General features: G+C 45.2%; 1 protein-coding gene and 1 non-coding gene across 3 annotated transcripts in view; both read left to right on the forward strand.

The window, feature by feature from the left end:
* Nucleotides 1-21,158, forward strand: part of LOC116978244 — an 88,278-nt gene that overhangs the window by 42,262 nt on the left and 24,858 nt on the right. Inside the window, exons 9-14 of one of the 2 annotated variants that reach the window (XM_033029243.1) lie at nt 3,460-3,509; nt 9,863-10,005; nt 12,949-13,025; nt 15,807-15,853; nt 20,334-20,448; nt 20,541-20,642. In XM_033029243.1, coding sequence (XP_032885134.1) covers nt 3,460-3,509; nt 9,863-10,005; nt 12,949-13,025; nt 15,807-15,853; nt 20,334-20,448; nt 20,541-20,642 — 534 coding nt within the window. Of the gene's footprint in view, nt 1-3,453; nt 3,510-9,862; nt 10,006-12,948; nt 13,026-15,806; nt 15,854-20,333; nt 20,449-20,540; nt 20,643-21,158 lie in introns of both variants that reach the window. The other variant, XM_033029242.1, reaches the window with a different exon arrangement.
* On the forward strand, nt 15,143-15,249 carry LOC116978834. The gene has a single exon (XR_004413576.1). It is a non-coding gene; the product is annotated as a U6 spliceosomal RNA (small nuclear RNA).

Genomic DNA, 21,158 nt, shown 5'->3' on the forward strand with positions numbered 1-21,158 from the left:
ATCTCCATTTCCATCAATTTATACCAAATATGATAATTCAACATTGTGATCAACAAAATCAGTTTAGGTTAGTTTAGCAATACAGCGTAGAAACAGGCCGTTGGGCCCACGGAGTGCACACCAGCCAGCGATCCCCGCACATTGACACTGTCCCACACTTGGGACAATTTTTACACTTATACCAAGCCAATTAACATACAAACCTGTACGTCTTTGGAGTGTGGGAGGAAACCGAAGATCTCGGAGAAAACCCACGCGTGTCACGGGGTGAACGTACAGATAAGCACCCGTCGCCGGGATCGAACCCGGGTCACCGGGGCTGTAAGCGCTGCAAGGCAGCAACTCTACCGCTGAGCCACTGTGCTGCCCCCCGACCTGATAAAACCCAGTGGTAATGGATCGTGAAATAGGAATGTGGATTGTCCACACTTTCAGCATTGCCTCTACTCCTGCAGTTACTTTAGCAGGCCCTAGTGCTTGCCTGCTTTTGGAGACTTGCCACTCCTAATATGCAAAAATGTACCCAGGATCCGGTTCGCAGTCAGACTCGGTCACAGCTATAAGATCTTTGGGTCACAGTGCCTGGTGCACACTCTCCCTGCCCCGTCTGTGTTTGCAAGCAAAGTCAGTATATTTACGCAAAGCATTTTGCCTCCTGCTGTTCTCAGGCGTACAGAGTTTATGCCAGGGTTTGCTGTAGTGCTGAAGGTAGACACAAAATGCTGGAGTAACTCAGCGGGACAGGCAGCATCTCTGAATAGAAGTAATAGGTGACTTTATGGGTCGAGACCCTTCTTCAGACTCATCAGTCTCCATTTCCATCAACTTATAATACCAAATATGATAAATCAGCGTTGTGATCAACAAAATTAGTTTAGTTTAGAGATACAGTGCGGAAACAGGCTCTTCGGCCCACCGAGTCCGAGCCGACCAGCGACCCCTGCACACCAGCACTATCCTACATACACTAGGGACAATTTACAATTGTCAACCAAAGCCAATTAACCTACAAACCTGCAAGTCCTTGGAGCACCTGGCAAAATATAGGGAGAACTAGACCAAGTGGGACCCGTTGTGTCACATGTTCACCCAACGCAATATTCCACCTCTCCACCAATTCCAATATTGGTGGCTAGTGGGGGGGGGGGGGGGGGGGGGGGGGGGGGGCTTTCTGGAGTGCTAGTTTGGGTGATGTGGGCCGAAGCGACTGGTTTTGAGAGGGCTAGTATGGACATTGTGGGCCAAATGGATTCTTAGGCTGGCAGCTCAGTCACTCAGGCCTGGTGGGCTGGCAGTTCAGTCACTCAGGCCTGGTGGGCTGGCAGTTCAGTCACTCAGGCCTGGTGGGCTGGCAGTTCAGTCACTCAGACCTGGTAGGCTGGCAGCTCAGTCACTCAGACCTGGTAGGCTGGCAGCTCAGTCACTCAGGACTGTGAGTAAGATGGCCAAAAATCATAGCAATATATGGCAGCGTTTTTTCTAAAATCAATATACATCGTTGGCAGGAAGTGGTCAAGATGAGACTTTTAGTTATGCAGATGTACAGACAGTACCCATAGTCAGGATTGAACCCGGGTCTCTGGCGCTGTAAGGCAGCAACTCTACCGCTGCACCACCCTGCTGTTAGGTTAAGATACAAGGTACAGGTACAAAGTATTTATTAGCCAAGTATGTAAGAACATACAAAGTAATTTGATTTGTCATAGTCATATCAAAAAGCAGCAAGACACACATAACTACATAAAAATCAACATAAACATCCACCACATCGCACTGTGATGGAAGCCAATAACGTCTGATCTTCTTCCCTCCTTCTCTCCCTCAGTCGGGGCAGTCGAACCATCCACATCGGGGCAGTCGAAGCTCCCGCGATCGGGGCGGTCGAAGCTCCTGGGGCTTGGAGCTCCTGAAGTCGGTCCCTAACCAAAGGACCGCGAGTCCCACGATATTAAGTTCGCAGGCACCTGCGGTTGGAGCTCCCGAAGTCGATCCCCAGCAAGGGACCGCCAGCATGTTAGGGCGCAGTGGGTCGGGGATACGATACAGAAAAAGTCGCATCTCCGTCAAGAAAATAGATTAAAAAAGGTCCCCCCCCCCACCCACCCATCACTTAATACAAAACTAAAGATACACTAAGATATACATTTAACAATAAACTAAAAACAACAAAAGAAGAACAGGACGATACAGATTGTTAGCGAGGCTGCCATCGTACGGCACTACCCGATGATGGATTGCATTATAAACTCACTAATTGGCTGTACTAATGTCAGTTTTCCTGCACAGCCTCCAGACGGAAATGAATCACACTGGAATATAATTCCACAGACACTGGCACCTCTCCATTGCCTTGCCTGTTCCATAGGTTGAAGCTCAGAGACTTGGTATGAGCAGATGATTCAAACATGGGAAGATTATAGCACACCCTGGCACCAACTCTATCTAACACGTATATCCAAACAAACACACTTCCCAGTGATGAGCTGAAGTGAGTCATGCTCGACTGGAATGGAGAAAAATATTCAAGGATGACTTAATCCTTTCTTCTCTCAAACTGGCCAGCATTGAGGAACAATATCGATGGGATTTGCTAAATCAGATCATACCCGTTCAATAGGCAATGTAAAGGCTGAAGCCAGTATTTTCAGGGACGGGACTTGATCCAAACCTTTCATTTTTGGAACATAGAACTTAGAACAGTGTAGCACTGGAACAGGCCCTTCGGCCCACAATGACGGTACAGGATATGAGTCGAGTCAAGTCAAGAGGGATTTTATTGTCATATGTCCAAAACCGACCAATTACAGTACGTTCTTACTTGCAGCAGCACAACATATATGTAAACACAGTACCCTGTAAAACCCATAACAAACAAAAGTTGTTTTATATATGTGTGTGTGTGTGTGTGTGATAGGTGTGTGTGTGTGTGTGTGATAGGTGTGTGTGTGTGTGTGTGTGTGTGTGTGTGTGTGTGTGATATGTATATGTGTGTGTGTGATATTTATATGTGTGTATGTATTTATGTGTGTATTAAATATATATGTGTGTGTATATGTGTGTATATATACACACACACATGCACACACAAACATAAACAGACGAATAAATAAGCCATAGTAATGCAAAGTAAAAAATAATCCCCCCATCTATGTAGTTTAGAGCCTATTTGGAGTGTGTAATGTTTAATAGCCTGATGGTTGTAGGGAGGAAGCTGCTCCTGAACCTGGACGTTGCAGTTGTCAGGCTCATGTACCTTCTTCCCAATGTCAGGGGTGAAATGAGAGTGCGGCCAGGGCGGTGTGGGTCTCTGATGATGCCGGCTGCCTTTTTGAGAGCAGCAATTCCCCTCGATCCTTTCTTAAGTTAATTTAAAATATTATATTGAAAAATGCTCTTTAACAGAACAAAGCATGTCAAGAATCAGTGATGGCTTTAACTTGGTATTTTTTTTTGTTTCAGACATCGACACAAAATGCAACATCAGTGGATTCAGTTCTACATAGGACTGGGTATGTATTAGTTCAATCACTGATACACATGTGGACAACACATTGCATTTAATTCCATGCAGCCACCATCCCACTTCTGAGACTGAGTACCCAACCACAAAGTACAGTTTAGTTTATTGTCCCAGGGCTGCCAACATTGGGTGAGAGTTGGGAGTGAGAAATTGCAAGAGACCAAGCCTGAGGGAGCGTAGCGACCGAGGGGTGGGGGGAGGGGAGGTGGAGGGTGTTGGAGGAGAGGGTGTGGGAGGGGGGTGTCCCCCTCCCCTTTGGTACGGAGCTTTTGCATTTTTCAGCGAAATTGTGCAATCTGGTGCATACTGTAGCGAGTCTTTTGAATTAAACTTGAATGCAATATTTATGTTTTAAATTGGATTAGCTATGAATAAGGTTAGGCTAAATTACATTCCTAATTACATTCCACAGTAGACCCAGGCTCTGATCAACAGGTGCAACACATGAATGATCTTAGTTTTTTCATGTATGGAAATCAGATTATATCAAGCACTTGGCCCATGTTGACCAACCTGGGTCTCACTGCACACCTGGTATTACTCCTGACCCTGACTCCAGTTGCATACCTTCTCTCTTTCCTGACCCTGAGTCCAGCCTTATACCTGGCCCCCTATTCTACCCTGATCATAGCTGCTTACCTGCTTAGGTTCCCAGTGCTGAACACTCCCATTGTCCCAGCTTTGACTGCACACCTAGTACTATTCCAGACCTTGACTCTGGATGCACACTTGGCCTTGCTCCTAGCCCCTCTGCACTGACAATATATCTGGCCCACACGTAAAGCCCCATATCTGATCCCCCGGACTTACCCTATTACGTTCAATCCACAGGTGCTTATCTAATGCGGTAATCTTTTATGGGGCAATTCACAGACCAAATTCTGTATAGCAAAATTTGCAACATCCATTGGCTTCCTTGTTATCTAACATGTTAGTTACTTTGTCAAAGAAGTCATCAATTGGTTGAACACAATTTCTCATCCATAAAATTATACTCACTCAACTGTATAAGTATTATGTGACCATTTCCTTCATTTTCCTAACAAACTGTCCTGAAGTCATTTTCACCCCCAATATTTTCAGTATTTTGCTGTCTTCATCTCAGCTGGGACTTTTCCGAAATGTAAAGTCCAGTAACTATATATTTAAGCATATCTATATAACTAAAAGTCTCATCTTGACCACTTCCTGTCTGTGCTGTACATTGATTTTAGAAAAAACACTACCCTATATCGCTATGATATTTGGCCATATTACCCAGTCCTCCTCCGCTGAGGCAGCCCTGAGGATTTTTCCGATTAATGAAAAATAAAAAAGTTATGAGTGTTTAAAAAATCTTGAGATCAACTGATTGGTCCTCGCCTGTCAATCACCATGATGAAGATAACGCCACTTCCGGGAGGGGGGGGGTGGCAAGACTATAAAATCTCGGAAGCCTGGACGTGAGTCAGTCACTCTGGAAGATTGCGAGGGAGAGGCCTTAACTGTGATTCTAAGCTGTGAATCAACTGAACTGTAAGTCTGCAATGAACTTGCATAAATGATTTGTTAGCCCTTATTTAAAATGAAATGAGTTGTTTGGCCTGCAGTGTGCTTGAAACTGCAATGAAAATGGAAATGAAATGAAAATTCAATGAGCTGTTTGGCCTGCCCTGTGCTTGAAACTGCAGTGGAAATGGAAATGAAATGAAAATGTAATGAGCTGTTTGACCTGCCCTGTGCATGAAACTGCAGTTGAAATGGAAATGAAATGAAAATGCAATGAGCTGTTTGGCCTGCCCTGTGCTTGAAACTGCAGTGAAAATGGAAATGAAATGAAAATGCAATGAGCTGTTTCTGTCTCTGTATGAAGAAAGTTTGTCCTCATCTCAGTCCTAACTGGCCTACCCTTTATTCTTAAACTGTGACCACTGGTTCTGACCTCCCACAACATCGGGAACATTTTTCCTGCAGTTACAGTAAGTGAAAATCTAGCAGTCAAGCAGGATGCTTTCTCCAACCACCCCCATTTGAAGGCCACTATCTTCCACCGTTTCTACCCAGTGCTTGGTACTTACTTCCAGCAGCCACTGGTTGTCCTCCAGGATGCACCGAGCCGCAGCCTGATCCATGCCGGTCACCTGATCGAATTCGGCACAGACACTCTCAAGGCAGCAGCGCAATGCTTCCGACGCCTCCAATGGCCCGGGACTCTTGCACTGAGGCTGCTCCATGGCCGGAGCTGCAGCGTGCGACTCGCCAGCCCGGCAAACACTAGCCAGTCCCGGCAAACACTCGCCAGCCCGGCAAACACTCGCCAGCCCCGGTTCCCCATCTGCATCTGTCCCCGCCACTGCTTCTGCTTCCATCCCTCCCTCAGCCCCGGCTCTCCAACACCCGCAGTCCATGCAGTTGATATGAGTTTTGAAATTTTCGTTTATCACAGAATTTCTCACAACAGAGCGTGAGAAATTTGTGATCAGCGTGAGAATTTGGCGAAATGGTTGATTCTCACGCTCAATGCGAGAGAGTTGGCAGCCCTGTTGTCCCGTGCACCGAGGTACGTTTAAGCTAGTAAAGTCCAATGAAAGGTAGTCTGAGGGTCACCAATGAGGCAGATAGTAATTCAGGACTGCTCTATGCTTGTGATAGGATGATTCAGTTACCTGATAACTGCTGGGAACTAACTGTCGCTGAATTTGGAGGTGTGCATTTGCACACTTCTATACCTTTTGCCCGAAGTGTGTAAACGCAAACCTCCAGATTCAGGCACAGGTCTTCATCCGAAAGACTTCCTTCTACGTCTGCAGATTGCTCCTCTCTGCCTTGTCTCAACCTTTTTCCATGGATTTCTTCCTTTGCTTATCGCCAATAGACATAAGTACTCAAGTACATGGAGTAGCGTTGAAGATGAGTTTGGAGATACAATGTGGACCCTGTCGTTCTTGATTCCTAGCTTTATGTCCATTGCAAGTATTATTCATCCTCTGACCATCCAAAACTAAACCCTACATTTTCCATGATTATACATCCCAATTCTCATCAGACTCGACCCGAAGCGTCACCCATTCCTTCTCTCCTGTCCCGCTGAGTGACTCCAGCATTTTGTGTCTATCTTCGGTTTAAACCAGCATCTGCAGTTCCTTCCTGCTCATCCCAAATTTCATCTTCGTCCCTCCTCTTCCAAATCACGAGCTAGTGCCTTCCCTTCATCTCATACCCATGTTCCCGTTGTATAGTGAACTTGATACTGAAGATAGACACAAAATGTTGGAGTAACTCAGCGGGTCAGGCAGCATCTCTGGAGAAAGGAACAAAAGGTGGCACGATGGCACAGCGGTAGAGTTGCTGCCTTACAGCGCCAGGCACGCGGGTTCGATCCTGACCACGGGTGCTGTCTGTACGGAGTTTGAACGTTCTCCCCGTGACCTGCTTGGGTTTTCTCCGAGATCTTCAGTTTCTTCCCACACTCCAAAGACAAACAGGATAGTAGGTTAATTAGCTTTGTACCCCTGTTTCCACGCTGGATCTATAAACTAAACTAAAAACTGAAAGGTATAGGTGACGTTTCAGGTTGTGATTCAAAAACTGAAGAAGGGTCTCGATCTGCAACGTTGCCTTTTCCTTCTCTCCAGAGATGTTGTTTGACCCGCTGAGTTACTCCAGCATTTTGTGTCTATCTGCGGTGAACTTGGTACCATTAGATTTGAGCTTGATACCATTCCCATGGCCATTCCCAAGCACTTTGGTCAACGAGAGTTGTTTTTTAAATGTGCTATAGAAATAAAAGTGACTTGACTTGACTTGATCTGCCCTTCATAATACATGATATCTACTGACAGAGAGTTTATGGTGATTTATTAAGATGCAATTGACCTTCCCAATGCTGTGCTTGCTGGGAATGTTTCACCTGGTTCACACGCCCTTCCTGCTTTCCCCTTAATCCTGCACTGTTCTTATCTTTCATGCAAGACTGTCTCCTTTGTTTCTCCCAAGGGTGTAGTTTGTGAACTATGATCAGACAAGAGCAGTGTGTGCAGATTGATCTGGACTGCTTCGGACCACTGTTCACTTGTTTAGCTTCAGAAATTCAACAGCGTATTCATTTTGTTGATTGATGTTCCGTTATTTTATCCCAAAGAGTGAGATCTCAAAAGGTTTCTTTCCACTTCATCCTTATCCGTTTATATTAGTGTAATGTTACTAAGCCAAGGTCATCGAGCCCTGAGGTACCAGTCTCAGATATTTCACGTACAGCCCACTGACCAAACTTCTAGAACTCATTGCTTCTTCCTCTTCAGTCAGTTCCTTATTTCATTCCTAGATTGCAATCTAAAAGTTATTCCCTTTATCTCATATCTGTACACTGTGGACGGCATGATTGTAATCAAATAATAATGTATAGTCTTTCCGCTGACTGGATAGCACGCAGCAAAAAGCTTGTCACTGTATCTTGGAACAGGTGCAATTAAATAAACTAAACTAAACCAAAATTAGTTTAGTTTAGAGATACAGCGCGGAAACAGGTCCTTCGGCCCACCGAGTCCGCGCCGATCAGCGATCCCTGCACACGAACACTATCCTACACACACTAGGGACAATTTACAATTATACCAAGCCAATTAACCTACAAAGCTTTGGAGTGTGGGAGGAGACCTGGGATCCCGGGGCACACCCACTCAGGTCACGTGGACAACGTACAAACTCCGTACAGGCAGCACCCGTAGTCAGGATCGAACCCGGATCTCTGACACTGTGAGGCAGCAACTCTACCGATGTGCCACTGTGCCACTTGTCGAGTTAAAGCTTTGAATTTGGCCAAGCGGGGCCCATCAATTATTGGGAAGCGGGGAAGAGCCTGCCAGTGATCTGAACGCTCAGAAGTTCCAAGGGAGAAGAATTTAATTGAAATTCAGATGCTTATACCCAAAACCTGGCTGATTAAAAGCAAACTGGATCTCAGCTGGGGAAGACTTGGGCTGGTGTTACCGGTGAAACTGTTTTACTTCAGAGATATGGTGCGGAAACATTCCCTTTGTCCCACCGAGTCTACACCGACCAGCGATCTCCGCACATTAACATTATCCTACACACACTCGGGACAATTTACAATTTTACCGAGAAAATTAACCTGCGTGTTTGGAATGTGGAAGGAAACCAGAGATCCCAGAGAAAACCCACGTGGTCACGGGAGGAACGTAGAAACTCATACAGCACCAGTGGTCAGATGGAAGCGGGGTCTCTGGCGCTGTTATGCCCCTGTCCCACTTACGAAACCTGAACGGAAACCACTGGAGACTTTGCGCCCCACCCAAGGTTTCCGTGCGGTTCCCGGAGGTTGCAGGTGGTTGCCGGAGGTTGCAGGTAGTGGAAGCAGGTAGGGAGACTGACAAAAACCTCCGGGAACCACACGGAAACCTTGGGTGGGGCGCAAAGTCTCCAGAGGTTTCCGTTCAGGTTTCCTAAGTGGGACAGGGGCATAAGGCAGCAACCCTACCACTGCGCCCCTGACAAGGTCCCTGTGTGGAGTCCAATGAAATGCTGGAAACACAGAAGTTAAAATGTGAGACAGATCTATGAGACAGATATAATGGTTGTTAACCATCTTAACTCCCCTTCCCATTCCCAAACGGATTTTTCTGTCCTGGACCTCCTCCATTGCTAGAGTAAGGCCACGTGCAAACTGGAGGAACTGCACCTCATATTCCAATGCTCTGATCTTATTCTTTCACCATTTATATTGCAATAGATCAATTAGGTGTCAGAAGAAGGGACATATGTTACATTAACCAGCCAGATCTTGCTCACGTCACCCTCTTGCCTTTATTTAACAAACACAAGTTTATTCCTGAAGCAAACAGCTTGCTAATCTGCCATATATTACACCTGCATTGTTACCAACTTGAGTTATATTGGTGGAATAGCAAAATTGTCCTCATTTTTAATTGTTTCACAGCCAACGATAATTTGCAACATTTCGATCCTGACCTGGGGTGCTGTCTGTGTGGAGTTTGCACGTTCTCCCTCTGACCGCTTGGGTTTACTCCAGCTGCTCCATTTCTTCCCACATCCCAAAGACGTGCGGGTTTGTAGGTTAATTGCCCTCTGTACATTGCCCTTGTGTAGGATAGTGCCAGAGTACGGGGATCACTGGTCGGTTCAGAATCGGTGGGCCGAAGGGCCTGTTACCATGCCGTATGTCTAAACTAAACTAAACTAAACTAAAAAGCTGATCGATGGTCGGCATGGACTCGATTGGGCAAAGGGCCTGTTTCCACGCTGTATCTCTAAATTAGACTGAACTACTATCTTCATTTTAACATTTTAAACCGTTGCTAAATTGCTTTTGTTTCCCATCCACAGATCAGTCCCGGCATTAGAAGCAACAACCAGACATCTGACTATCCTAGATCCTGTACGACACACAAGCCCAGGCACAGATACAGACCCATGCTCGGAAATCAGGCGTGACTCAACTAATCTCAATTCAGTAGACATCGAAAATGGTAAATTAAAAATTATCAGCAAGGATACAGTAGAGAGTGAATTGTAAGCACTTGCTGCTCAACAGTAAAACTAGGTCTTGAATACAGAATAAAATGATTATCCACAAGTCTAACTTAGTTGACAGGAGATCCAATTTTCTGTTATAACGATGGGTGCACGCTATAACATCATCAATGAAGTTCTGGAAACTTGGGTGTCATCACTGCTGCATTCCATGTCTCTACTTTGAGGCTTTGTCTGTGGTTCCCTGTCACCACATTAGCACAATCCACATCCTTATTTACTGGTTATTTGAATAGCCCTCACTAATCTTTGCCCTCCCAACAGTCTTCACCGAGTTCGCAGCTGAAGTGCTACAATTGACATTTAATTAGTGAGGATGGTAAACGATGTTAGTATGTGTAGGAAGGAACTGCAGATGCCGGTTTAAACTGAAGAAAGACACAAAATGCTGGATTAAAGGGCCTGTCCCACTTACGTGTCCTTGGGACGCAAATTACATAAATTGAGGCGCACGAGCATCGTATGGCCGCGCGGGGCCAGTCCCACTGAGAAGCGCGGAGGGGTATGTAGTTGTGCGCGACATCGCGCAGGGCTCCGAAATTTTTGTAGCGAACAAAATCTTCGTGCGCCAACGGCCTGTCGAGTAACTGACGGCCAAAGTGGGGCAGGCCCAAGACCCTGGCGCGAGGGTTACTCAGCATTTTGTGTCCATCTTCAAATGACGTCACGCGCTCCAGACGCTGTGCGCACGCATGAAATCACGTAATTACGCAAGGTCGCGTAATTAGCGTGCCAAGGACATGTAAGTGGGACAGGGGCTTAACTCAGTGAGACAGGCAGCATCTCTGGAGGGAAGGAATGGGGGACGATTCGGGTGGAGACCCTTCTCCAGACACATTTAGTGCTCTTACGTCTGATTATCGTCCAATAATGCCAGTGATAGAATCTTTTATTATCGCGCAAAAGACAAAGTGATTGTGTGCGTGATGACTAGTTATCAGCCCTCACTGATCTTTGCACTAACGATGGTGGCTCACCTGAACATCAAAGAATACCTTGCACCTGAAGAAACAATCCGAGCTAGCAAATTGGTGCCTTAGGGGAATGGAGTAAATTGAAGAGCTAAACCTGTCAAGAAGCTAAGATTGAGGACTGAAATAATGAAAAACGTTTTCATCCAGAGAGTTGTGAATCTGTGGAATTCTCTGCCACAGAAGGCAGTGGAGACCAATTCACTGAATATTTCCAAGACTTAGCTCTTAGGGCTAATGGAATCAAGGGATATGGGGAAAAAGCAGGAACGGGGTATTGATTTTGGATGATCAGCCATGATCATATTGAATGGCGGTGCTGGCTCAAAGAGCCAAATGGCCTAATCCTGCACCTAATGTTCTATGTTTCTATGTCTCTAATACCTGCAGCAAGGAAGCATTATATTGCCTTCCAATTGTTAACAGGATCAGTGGACCTGGAACAAAAATTACACCAATCCTTTCATTCTAGTGGCACAGCGGTAGAGTTGCTGCCGCACAGCACCAGGGACCCGGGTTTGATCCTGTCCATGGCTGCTGTCTGTATGGAGTTTGGACGTTATCCCTGTGACCATTGTGGGATTTCTCCTCCCACACTCCAAAGACATACAGGATTGTAGGTTATTTGTCTTTGGTAAAATTATAAATTGTCCCTAGTTTGTAGGATAGTGCTTCTTCTCCTTTCGTGTCCATCCTCCATGTTTCAAGTGTTGACATCACTGTCATCGTCCGTCCTGAAAAGGACTCAAGCTTCTAGCGACAATCAGTGGGAGCCATCACTTGTTGCAATAGATGGCTGTGGTAGCAGAATTAGCTCGGGATCCGTCCAGCTTCCAGCCCCGTGACATGGACGCTTCTGCTATGGGGCCAGGCTAGTGCTAGTGTGATCGCTGGTCGGCGAGGAATCGGTGGGCCGAAGAGGCTGTTTCTGTGATGTATCTCCAAAGCCTAAGGTCTAATGGCAATATTAATACTCTTATGTTGGGCGAGTCCAGAACCAGGGGCCACAGTCTTGGCATAAAGGGGAGGCCATTTAAGACTGACGTGAGAAGAAACTTTTTCACCCAGAGAGTTGTGAATTTGTGGAATTCCCTGCCACAGAGGGCAGTGGAGGCCAAGTCACTGGATGGATTTAAGAGAGAGTTAGATAGAGCTCTAGGGGCCAGTGGAATCAAGGGATATGGGGAGAAGGCAGGCACGGGTTATTGATTGGGGACGATCAGCCATGATCGCAATGAATGGCGGTGCTGGCTCGAAGGGCCGAATGGCCTCCTCCTGCACCTATTTTCTGTGTTTATGTGCAGGAAGGAACTGGTATAAACCGAAGATAGACACAAAAAGCTGGAGTAACTCATTAGGGCCAGTTACCGCAGACACTATCTATTTTACTTAAGACTTTAGAAATACAGCGTGGAAGCATGCCCTTCAGCCCACTGAGTCTGCGCCGACCCGCGATCACCCCGTACACTGGCACTTGTCCCTACACATTAGGGACAATTTACAATTTTTACCGAAGCCAAGCCTGTATGCTGTTGGAATGTGGGAGGAAACGGGAGCACCCGGAGAAAACCCACGCGGTCACAGGGAGAGGGTACAAACAGCACCCATGGTCAGGATCGAACCCGGGACTCTGACACTATAAGGCAGCAACTCTACCACTGCGCCACCCCATGAACTGCCTTGGTTACAGAAACTTTTTGCGCTTATGTCGTCGTTTTTAATTTATTGAATCTGTTTATAATGTTATCTGTAAGTATTGTGCTTATATCCCTTTTATTCTGCTGCTGCAAGTAAGAATTTCATTTGTTTCTTTATCAGTACAAATGACAATTAAACTCTCTTGATTCTCTTGACACTTGAACGACGTTTGAATTCTTATTATTGCTGTGGAATTCTTGCTTTGTCCAGATACCAATCTGAACCGTGAGAACCAAAAGCAAAAACGACAAGAGGAGATATCTGATCCAGAACATCAACGGAATATGGTAACAAAATGCTTTGCATGACTTTTTATATTGTGACCATCGCTGGCTATTTTTACAGTTTCACCCTAATCCTATTTGTTATTGGTTTTGCAAATGACATTGTGTGTAAATAGTTTAACCGGGGATCAGTGCTGAACTACTATCTACCTCATTGGAGACCCTCGGACTATCCTTGATCGGACTTTGCTGGCTTTACCTCGCACGAAGCATTATTCCCTTATCATGTGTGTATACACTGTAAACGGCTCGATTGTAATCATGTATTGTCTTTCTGCTGACTGGATAGCACGCAACAAAAGCTTTTCACTGTACCTCGGTACACGTGACAGTAAACAAAACTGTAAAATAAACTGGTTAGATTTCAAAGAATGAACAAATGTTCCCAGCTTTCCTCCAATCATGGTATTCCCAAGCAAGAATCAGAACAGAGGAAACAAGGTGAATAGTTTGTAGTTTTTTATTTCAGAAACCTAGTGTACGGTGAGGATCTGTACTCTTTTAGATTGTACTTTGAAGGTGGCACAACAGTAGAATTACTGCCTCACAGCACCAGAGACCTGGGTTCAATCCTGATTACGGGTGCAGTCTGTACATAGTTTGTATGTTCTGCCCGTGATCTGCTTGGGTTTTCTCCGGATGCTCCGCTTTCCTCCCACACTCCAAAGATGGAGGTTCCCGGAGGTTTTTGTCAGTCTCCCTACCTGCTTCCACTACCTGCAACCTCCGGCAACCACCTGCAACCTCCAGGAACCGCACGGTAACCTTGGGTGGGGCGCAAAGTCTCCAGAGGTTTCCGTTCAGGTTTCCTAAGTGGGACAGGGGCATAACTCAGCAGGACAGGCAGCATCTCTGGAGGGACTGAAGAAGGGTCTCGACCCGAAATGTCACCCATTCCTTCTCTCCAGAGATACTGCCTGTTCCGCTGAGTTACTCCAGCATTTTGTGTCTACGGTTTAAACTAGAATCTGCAGTTCCTTCAAACAGGTTTGTAGGTTAAATGGCTCTTGTAAATTGTAAATTGTTCCTAGTTTGTATAGGATAGAGCTAGTATATGGGGTGAATGATAGTTGGTCGGTGGGGATGGTGGGCCGAAGGGCCAGTTACCACGCTGTATCTCCAAACTAAACAAAACTAAACTAGGCCTGTCTTTCCCAGAGCTGCATGTTTATATCCAACATTCACATTTCTATTCTTGATTTGGTACAGAGCCAACCCTTGACAAAGCCACAAACAGCTCCCCATTGATTGTGAGCTGTCATTCCTTGTTCTTCTTAATTGCTCTTTATCTTTTGAGGTGGCCGATCACATCCTCTTCCTCCAAAGACTCTGATATCTATCTAGCCGAGATCCTAATCATCATGCTCCATGTATAGCTGTATCGTTCTACCCAGAGAATCACACGCATCAGCTTTGTGGGCAGCACCGTGGAGCGGCTGGTTGAGTTGCTGCCTTACAGCGCCAGAGACCCGGGTTCGACCCTGACCATGGGTGCTGCCTGTGCGGAGCTCGCACATTCTCCTTGTGACTGCGTTGCCTTCCTCCGGGTGCTCCGGTTTCCTCCCACATCCCAAAGAAGTACGGGTTTGTCGGTTAATCGGCCTCGGTAAATTGCCCCTAGTGTGCAGGGAGTGGATGCGAAAGTGGGATAACATAGAACTGGTGTGAAGGGGTGGTAACCCCTGATGGTCAGCATGGCTTCGGTGGGCCGAACGGCCTATTTCAATGCCGTATCTCCAAAACTGTAAAGACAACATAAGAAGCAGGAGCGAGTCAGAAGGGCATCCAGGATTTCTCTCCTAAATTCAAATCCTTTCTTAAAAAAGGCTATGGTACATTTTGCTTTCTTAATTGCTTGCTACAGCTACAGGTTGGTCTTCAGTATACTGTGAGCAGGTTTATACAGCTTCCCTTCAACACCAACACTACCAGATCTCTAAGTGTAGGAAGCAACTGCAGATGCTGGTTTAAACTGAAGATGGACACAAAATGTTGGAGTAACTCAACGGGTCAGGCAGCATCTCTGGAGAAAAGGAATAGGTGACATTTCAGGTTGAGATCCATCTTCAGACTGAGAGTCAGGGGAGAGGGAAAGAGAGACATAGACATTACCTGGGACAGTGCTCGCTTCGGCAGCACATATACTAAAATTGGAACGATACAGAGAAGATTAGCATGGCCCCTGCGCAAGGATGACACGCAAATTCGTGAAGCGTTCCATATTTAAAAAAAAGAAATTAAAAAAAAAAAAAAAAAGACATTACCTGGGACAAATGAATGAAAGATATTTTTATTGTACCATCTTTAACTCTCATTTCCCTTTCCCCCGACGCTTAATCTGAAGAAGAGTTTCCACTCGAAACATCACCCATTTCTTTACACCAGAGATGCTGCCCAACCCGCTGAGTTACTCCAGCATTTTGTGTCGATCTACTAGACCTCTCATCACATGCTGCTTTTCTGTTATACAGTTTCACATTTTACCACCTTATATTCCATTTGTCAAGTATCACCAGTGGTTTTGTTCATACGGTCAGAAGTTCATAAGGGATAGGAGCAGATTTAAGCCATTCGGCCCATCAGGTCTACTCCGCCATTCAATCAAGGCTGATCTATTTCTCCCTCTCAACCCCAATCTCCTGCCTTCTCCCCATAACCCCTGACAGTACACACCGATACAGTGTTGCTGCACCTATGAAAAGTCAAGAACTAGATTGGGCCAGATTGATTTCTGCCCGTTGATCACGCAATGTGTTTTAAAAGCTTGTAATTTTATTATTTCAGGAATGGATTACACGAGCAAAATATGACTTCCATGGTCAAACGTCAAAGTGAGTTTCCATAAGTCAATGTTACTACTTGCATGTGATTGTTTAAAGATTATAGAAATAGGTGTTTCTGACATTAACTATTAACGATCTATCAAAATCAAACGGTAAACTTTAAATCTCCACTCTTAGCTGTGACAAAACTTTATTAACAAGATTTCAATCAATATTATAATGTTATTTGGGCTAGGATCAAACTAAAATCCATTGAAGTTATGATCTTAAAAATATAAATATTTTGTGCAAAATCATTCACTTTTATGGTATTAATATATTAACTGCCAACATTTGTTATCCGTAAAATATATTTTATCCAAAAAGTAACTTACAGTTCTAATATAATGGTTGTTTAATGTAAGGTTGTAGATATATTTGGCTTTAGCTAAAATATAAATGGCTCATTATTTTGTTCTTGGGGTTTGAATGTGCAATTTCTCATCAATAGTCTTTCTAACAGTTGCTCCATGAAAATATGCTGCTCAGGTTTCAGATTAGATTGAACTAGAGTTAGATAGAGCTCTAGGAGTCAAGGGATATGGGGAGAAGGCAGGCACGGGTTCTTGATAGGGGACGATCAGCCATGATCGCAATGAATGGCGGTGCTGGCTCGAAGGGCCGAATGGCCTCCTCCTGCACCTATTTTCTATATTTCTATGTAGATTAGAGATATGGCATGGAAAGAGGTCATTTGGTAGAGTTGCTGCCTCACAGCGCCAGAGACCCAGGCTCAATCCTGACTATGGGTGCTGTCTTTACGGAGTTTGTATGTTCTCCCCGTGACCTGCGTGGGTTTTCTCCGGATGCACCGGTTTCCTCCCACACTCCAAAGATGTACAGGTTTGTAAGTGAACTGGCTTCTGTAAATTGTAAATTGGCCCTAGTGTGTAGGGTAGTGTTGGTATATGGGCCGATCGCTGGTCGGCGTGGACTCGGTGGGCCAAAAGGCCTGCTTTCGTGCTATACCTCTAAAGTCTACAGTCTAAATAAAGTAAGAATTGTTGATAAGGTGTAGACAGTTCAGGAAGGTTCATAAATTCTCGGAGCAAAATTAGGCCATTCGGCCCATCGAGTCTATTCTACCATTATCTCTTTCCCTCTCAACCCCATTCTCCTGCCTTCTCCCATAACCTCTGACACTTACTAAGCAAGAATCTGTCAATCTCCACTTTAAAAATATCCACTGACTTGGCCTCCACAGCCGTCTGTGGCAGTGTGTACCTTCAGGCACTAATTCTGGCTGTTACTTAAAGGATTTAATCTCCTGTAGAAAGTGAAAAGCAATGACATAAATTGGAGAGGACTCTAGTCCCAAACATTTGCAATTGCTGACACAAGTGCTATCCTCACAGATCTACCCAGTCAGAGGAACCACCCTATAATCTGTCAGCAATCTCATCGGGAAAGAAAGCAACTTGCAATCTACAGGGAGTGATGCAAGGCATTCCTTAGTTTTGAGTGTGTAAACAGAAGCAAGCTGTAAACAGGAATTACCAGAGCACGGGTTACTGCAGTTAGAATATTAAATGATGACTTGGTGTTTTTCCACTGTATGTTATCATCATGTACATAATTGTATTATACACATATATGAAGAACAAGGGGTCACAGTTTAAGGATAAGGGGGAAGTCTTTTAGGACCGAGATGAGAAAAACATTTTTTACACAGAGAGTGGTGAATCTCTGGAATTCACTGCCACAGAAGGTAGTTGAGGCCAGTTCATTGGCTATATTTAAGACGGAGTTAGATGTGGCTCTTGTGGCTAAAGGGATCAGGGGGTATGGAGAGAAGGCAGGTACAGGATACTGAGTTGGAAGATCAGCCATGATCATATTGAATGGCGGTGCAGGCTCGAAGGGCCGATTGGCCTACTCCTGCACCTATTTTCTATGTTTCTATGTCACAGGAAGAACGTACGAATTCCGTACAGGAACAGAGGACAGGATCGAAGCCGGGTCCCTGGCGTTGTGAGGCAGCAACTCCACTGCTGTACCACTGTGCTGCCCCAGATTGAATATAATATAAAAAGACCGCCATTTTGTTTCAAACATAAATTGCCCTTTAACTTTACTTTCCCTGTTCTTTGGTCAAATCTAATGGAAAGAAAACATCTTTCTATGAGGCGACTTAAAATGTTCCTATCTGAAATAGCTTCAGGCAGTTTGCTTGGGTAGCTTACAACCCAATAGTATGGACATTGAATTTTAGGTCACCAACCAACAAACATAGAAACATAGAAACATAGAAAATAGGTGCAGGAGTAGGCCATTCGGCCCTTCGAGCCTGCACCGCCATTCAATATGATCATGGCTGATTATCCAACTCAGTATCCTGTACCTGCCTTCTCTCCATACCACCTGATCCCTTTAGCCACAAGGGCCACATCTAACTCCCTCTTAAATATAGCCAATGAACTGGCCTCAACTACCTTCTGTGGCAGAGAATTCCAGAGATTCACCACTCTCTGTGTGAAAAAAATTTTCTCATCTCGGTCCTAAAGGATTTCCCCTTTATCCTTAAAGTGTGACCCCTTGTCCTGGACTTCCCCAAGATCGGGAACAATCTTCCTGCATCTAGCCTGTCCAACCCTTTAGTGTTTAAAGTGGATCCTGAGCTTAAATTTGAGTCAGATCAAGGCTGTTGTTAAATCAAGCTTTTTCCATTTGAGGCACCTGGCCAAAATAAAGCCAATTCTGTCAAGGCAGCACTTTGAGACGGTAATCCAGGCCTTTGTTACCACTCGGCTGGATTACTGCAATGCATTGTATGTGGGGATTAGTGGGTCCTCCATCGCCCGTCTCCAGATGGTACAGAATGCAGCTGTACGTCTTTTAACTGGCACACGTAAACATGAGCACATTTCGCACATTTTAGCCTCACTCCACTGGTTGCCTATTCAGTTTAGGATCCATTTTAAAATTATTTTATTTGCTTTTAAATCCCTGAATGGTCTTGCCCCGCCCTACCTATCTGAGCTTCTACACCCTTATACACCCGCCCGCTCTCTCAGGTCAGATAATCAGCTGCTCCTGAGTGGGCCTAAAACTAAGCGGAAGCTCAGAGGGGACCGTGCCTTTGCTGTGTCAGCACCCAAATTATGGAACGATCTGCCTCTCCACATTAAACAGGCCTCTTCTCTGTCTGTTTTTAAATCACTTCTTAAAACCCATCTCTTCTCCGTGGCCTTTGATACCCAGTAAGATGTCGACTTTATTTACTTGATTTAATTTCTTATTTTGATTGCTTTATAGCGTGGCTATTATTTTTACTCATGTTTTATGTCTTTTAATTTATTGTTGTATTTCATATGTAATTTTTGCACCTCATGTGAGCTGTTATGTTGTCCAAAAGGGAACTGCAGATGCTGGAATATCGAAGGTACACAAAATTGCTGGGGGAACTCAGCGGGTGCAGCAGCATCTATGGAGCAAAGGAAGGTCTGAAGAAGGGTTTCGGCCCGAAACGTCGCCTATTTCCTTCGCTCCATAGATGCTGCTGCACCCGCTGAGTTCCCCCAGCAATTTTGTGTACCTGAGCTGTTATGTTGTCTGTTTATGATGTCTTGTTTATTCTTCTGTACAGCACTTTGGTCAACATTGGTTGTTTTAAAGTGCTTAACAAATAAAGTTGGATTGGATTGGAATCACATTTCACGCCTCCTCTCCTTGTCCCCTTGTCTCACAGCCTTTTCATCCCTGGCCTTTGTCCAACCATTTCCCATTCACATCCTCCTCACCTGTATCCACCTATCACTCGCCTGCCTTGTCCCATACCCCACCACTGATTGAAGTCTCTCCCCCCAACTTCAATCAGTCAGAACAAGGGTTCGGACCCGAAATATCATCTATTCACCAACCTCCACAGATGCTGCTTGACCCATTGAGTTACTCCAGCATTTGTCTTTTTCTTTGTAAACCACCATCTGCAATCCAGGCTCAAATATTACTGGCCACAAGTTTCATAAGTTTCATGAGTGATAGGAGCACAAGTGGCCATTCAGCCCATCAAGTCTACTGCGCCATTCAATCACGGCTGATCTATTTCTCCCTCCTATCCCCATTCTCCTGCCTTCTCCCCGTAACCCCTGACAGCCGTGTATCCTTTAAACTTGACTCCTCTCACCTTAAAGCTATGCCCTGTAATATTTGACATTTCCATCCTGGGGAAAAGGTTTTTAATGTCTACCCTGCCTCTGCCTCTGATGATTTCATATACTTATATCAGGTCTCCCTTCAACCCCCGGCGTTCCTGAGAAATAAGAGCATTCAAGTTGTTTTTAATTTGGATGTAATGCTGGTAAACATTCCAAAAAAGCACGGCAGCTTCTCACATCACAGGAGATGCATTAAAGTGGGCTGAGACTGTAATTACTGGCAAGCAGATCTGAAAGACCATCGACCAGCCACGGTTTCTTTTGATGTGGTAACATTATAATGTTCAAGGTTCACTAGCAAGATCGAATGAAACTTAATAATATCTCTACAGGGAACTGGCTGTCAAAAAGGGAGACTCGGTCTTTATCCACAGACAGAGAGATAACAACTGGTTTGTGGCCGAATGCAAAGGAAACAGAGGCTTGCTCCCAGTTTGCTATGTGGAGGTTGGAGACTGCTTCATTGATTTCATTCCACTCTGAACCTAAAGTTTAAGTACAAACTTGATTCCTGACTTCAACTTTCTTCTTTTTGATAGTCCCCTTCTGAGTTTCAACCGCACGGAAATACTATCGATGAAGTTGCAGTTGCCAAATTCAGATTCGCGGCTTTGACGAACATAGAGTTGCCGCTTGAAAAGGTGAAGCGCTCTCTTGCTGTTCTCTCGTTAGCAAGCAAGATTTAGAGACTCTTATTGAGCAAGGACGAGAACCGCAAACCTACAACCTATGGCCGAGTCGAGGGTGTGAGCCACAGGGAGAGGGTGAGCAGGCCGGGATTCTATTCCTTGGAGCGCAGCAGGATGACGGGTGATCTTATAGAGGTGGATAAAACCATGAGAGGAATAGATCGGGTAGACGCACAGAGTCTCTTGCCCAGAGTAGGTGAATTGAGGACCTGAGGTCCATAGGTTTAAGGTGAAAGGGGAAAATATTCAAAAGGAATCTGAGGGGTAACTTTTCCACACAAAGGCCGGTGGGTGTATGGATTGAGCTGTCAGATGAGGCAGTTTAGGCAGGATCTATCCCAACGTTTTAGAAATAATTAGACAGGTACATGGATAGGACAGGTTTAGAGGGATATGGGCCAAATGCATGCAGGCTGGACTCGTGTAGCTGGGACATGTTGGTCGGTGTGGGCAAGTTGGGCCGAAGGG

Source organism: Amblyraja radiata, chromosome 11 (genome assembly GCF_010909765.2).
Source record: "Amblyraja radiata isolate CabotCenter1 chromosome 11, sAmbRad1.1.pri, whole genome shotgun sequence".
NCBI classification, from domain to species: Eukaryota; Metazoa; Chordata; class Chondrichthyes; order Rajiformes; family Rajidae; genus Amblyraja; species Amblyraja radiata.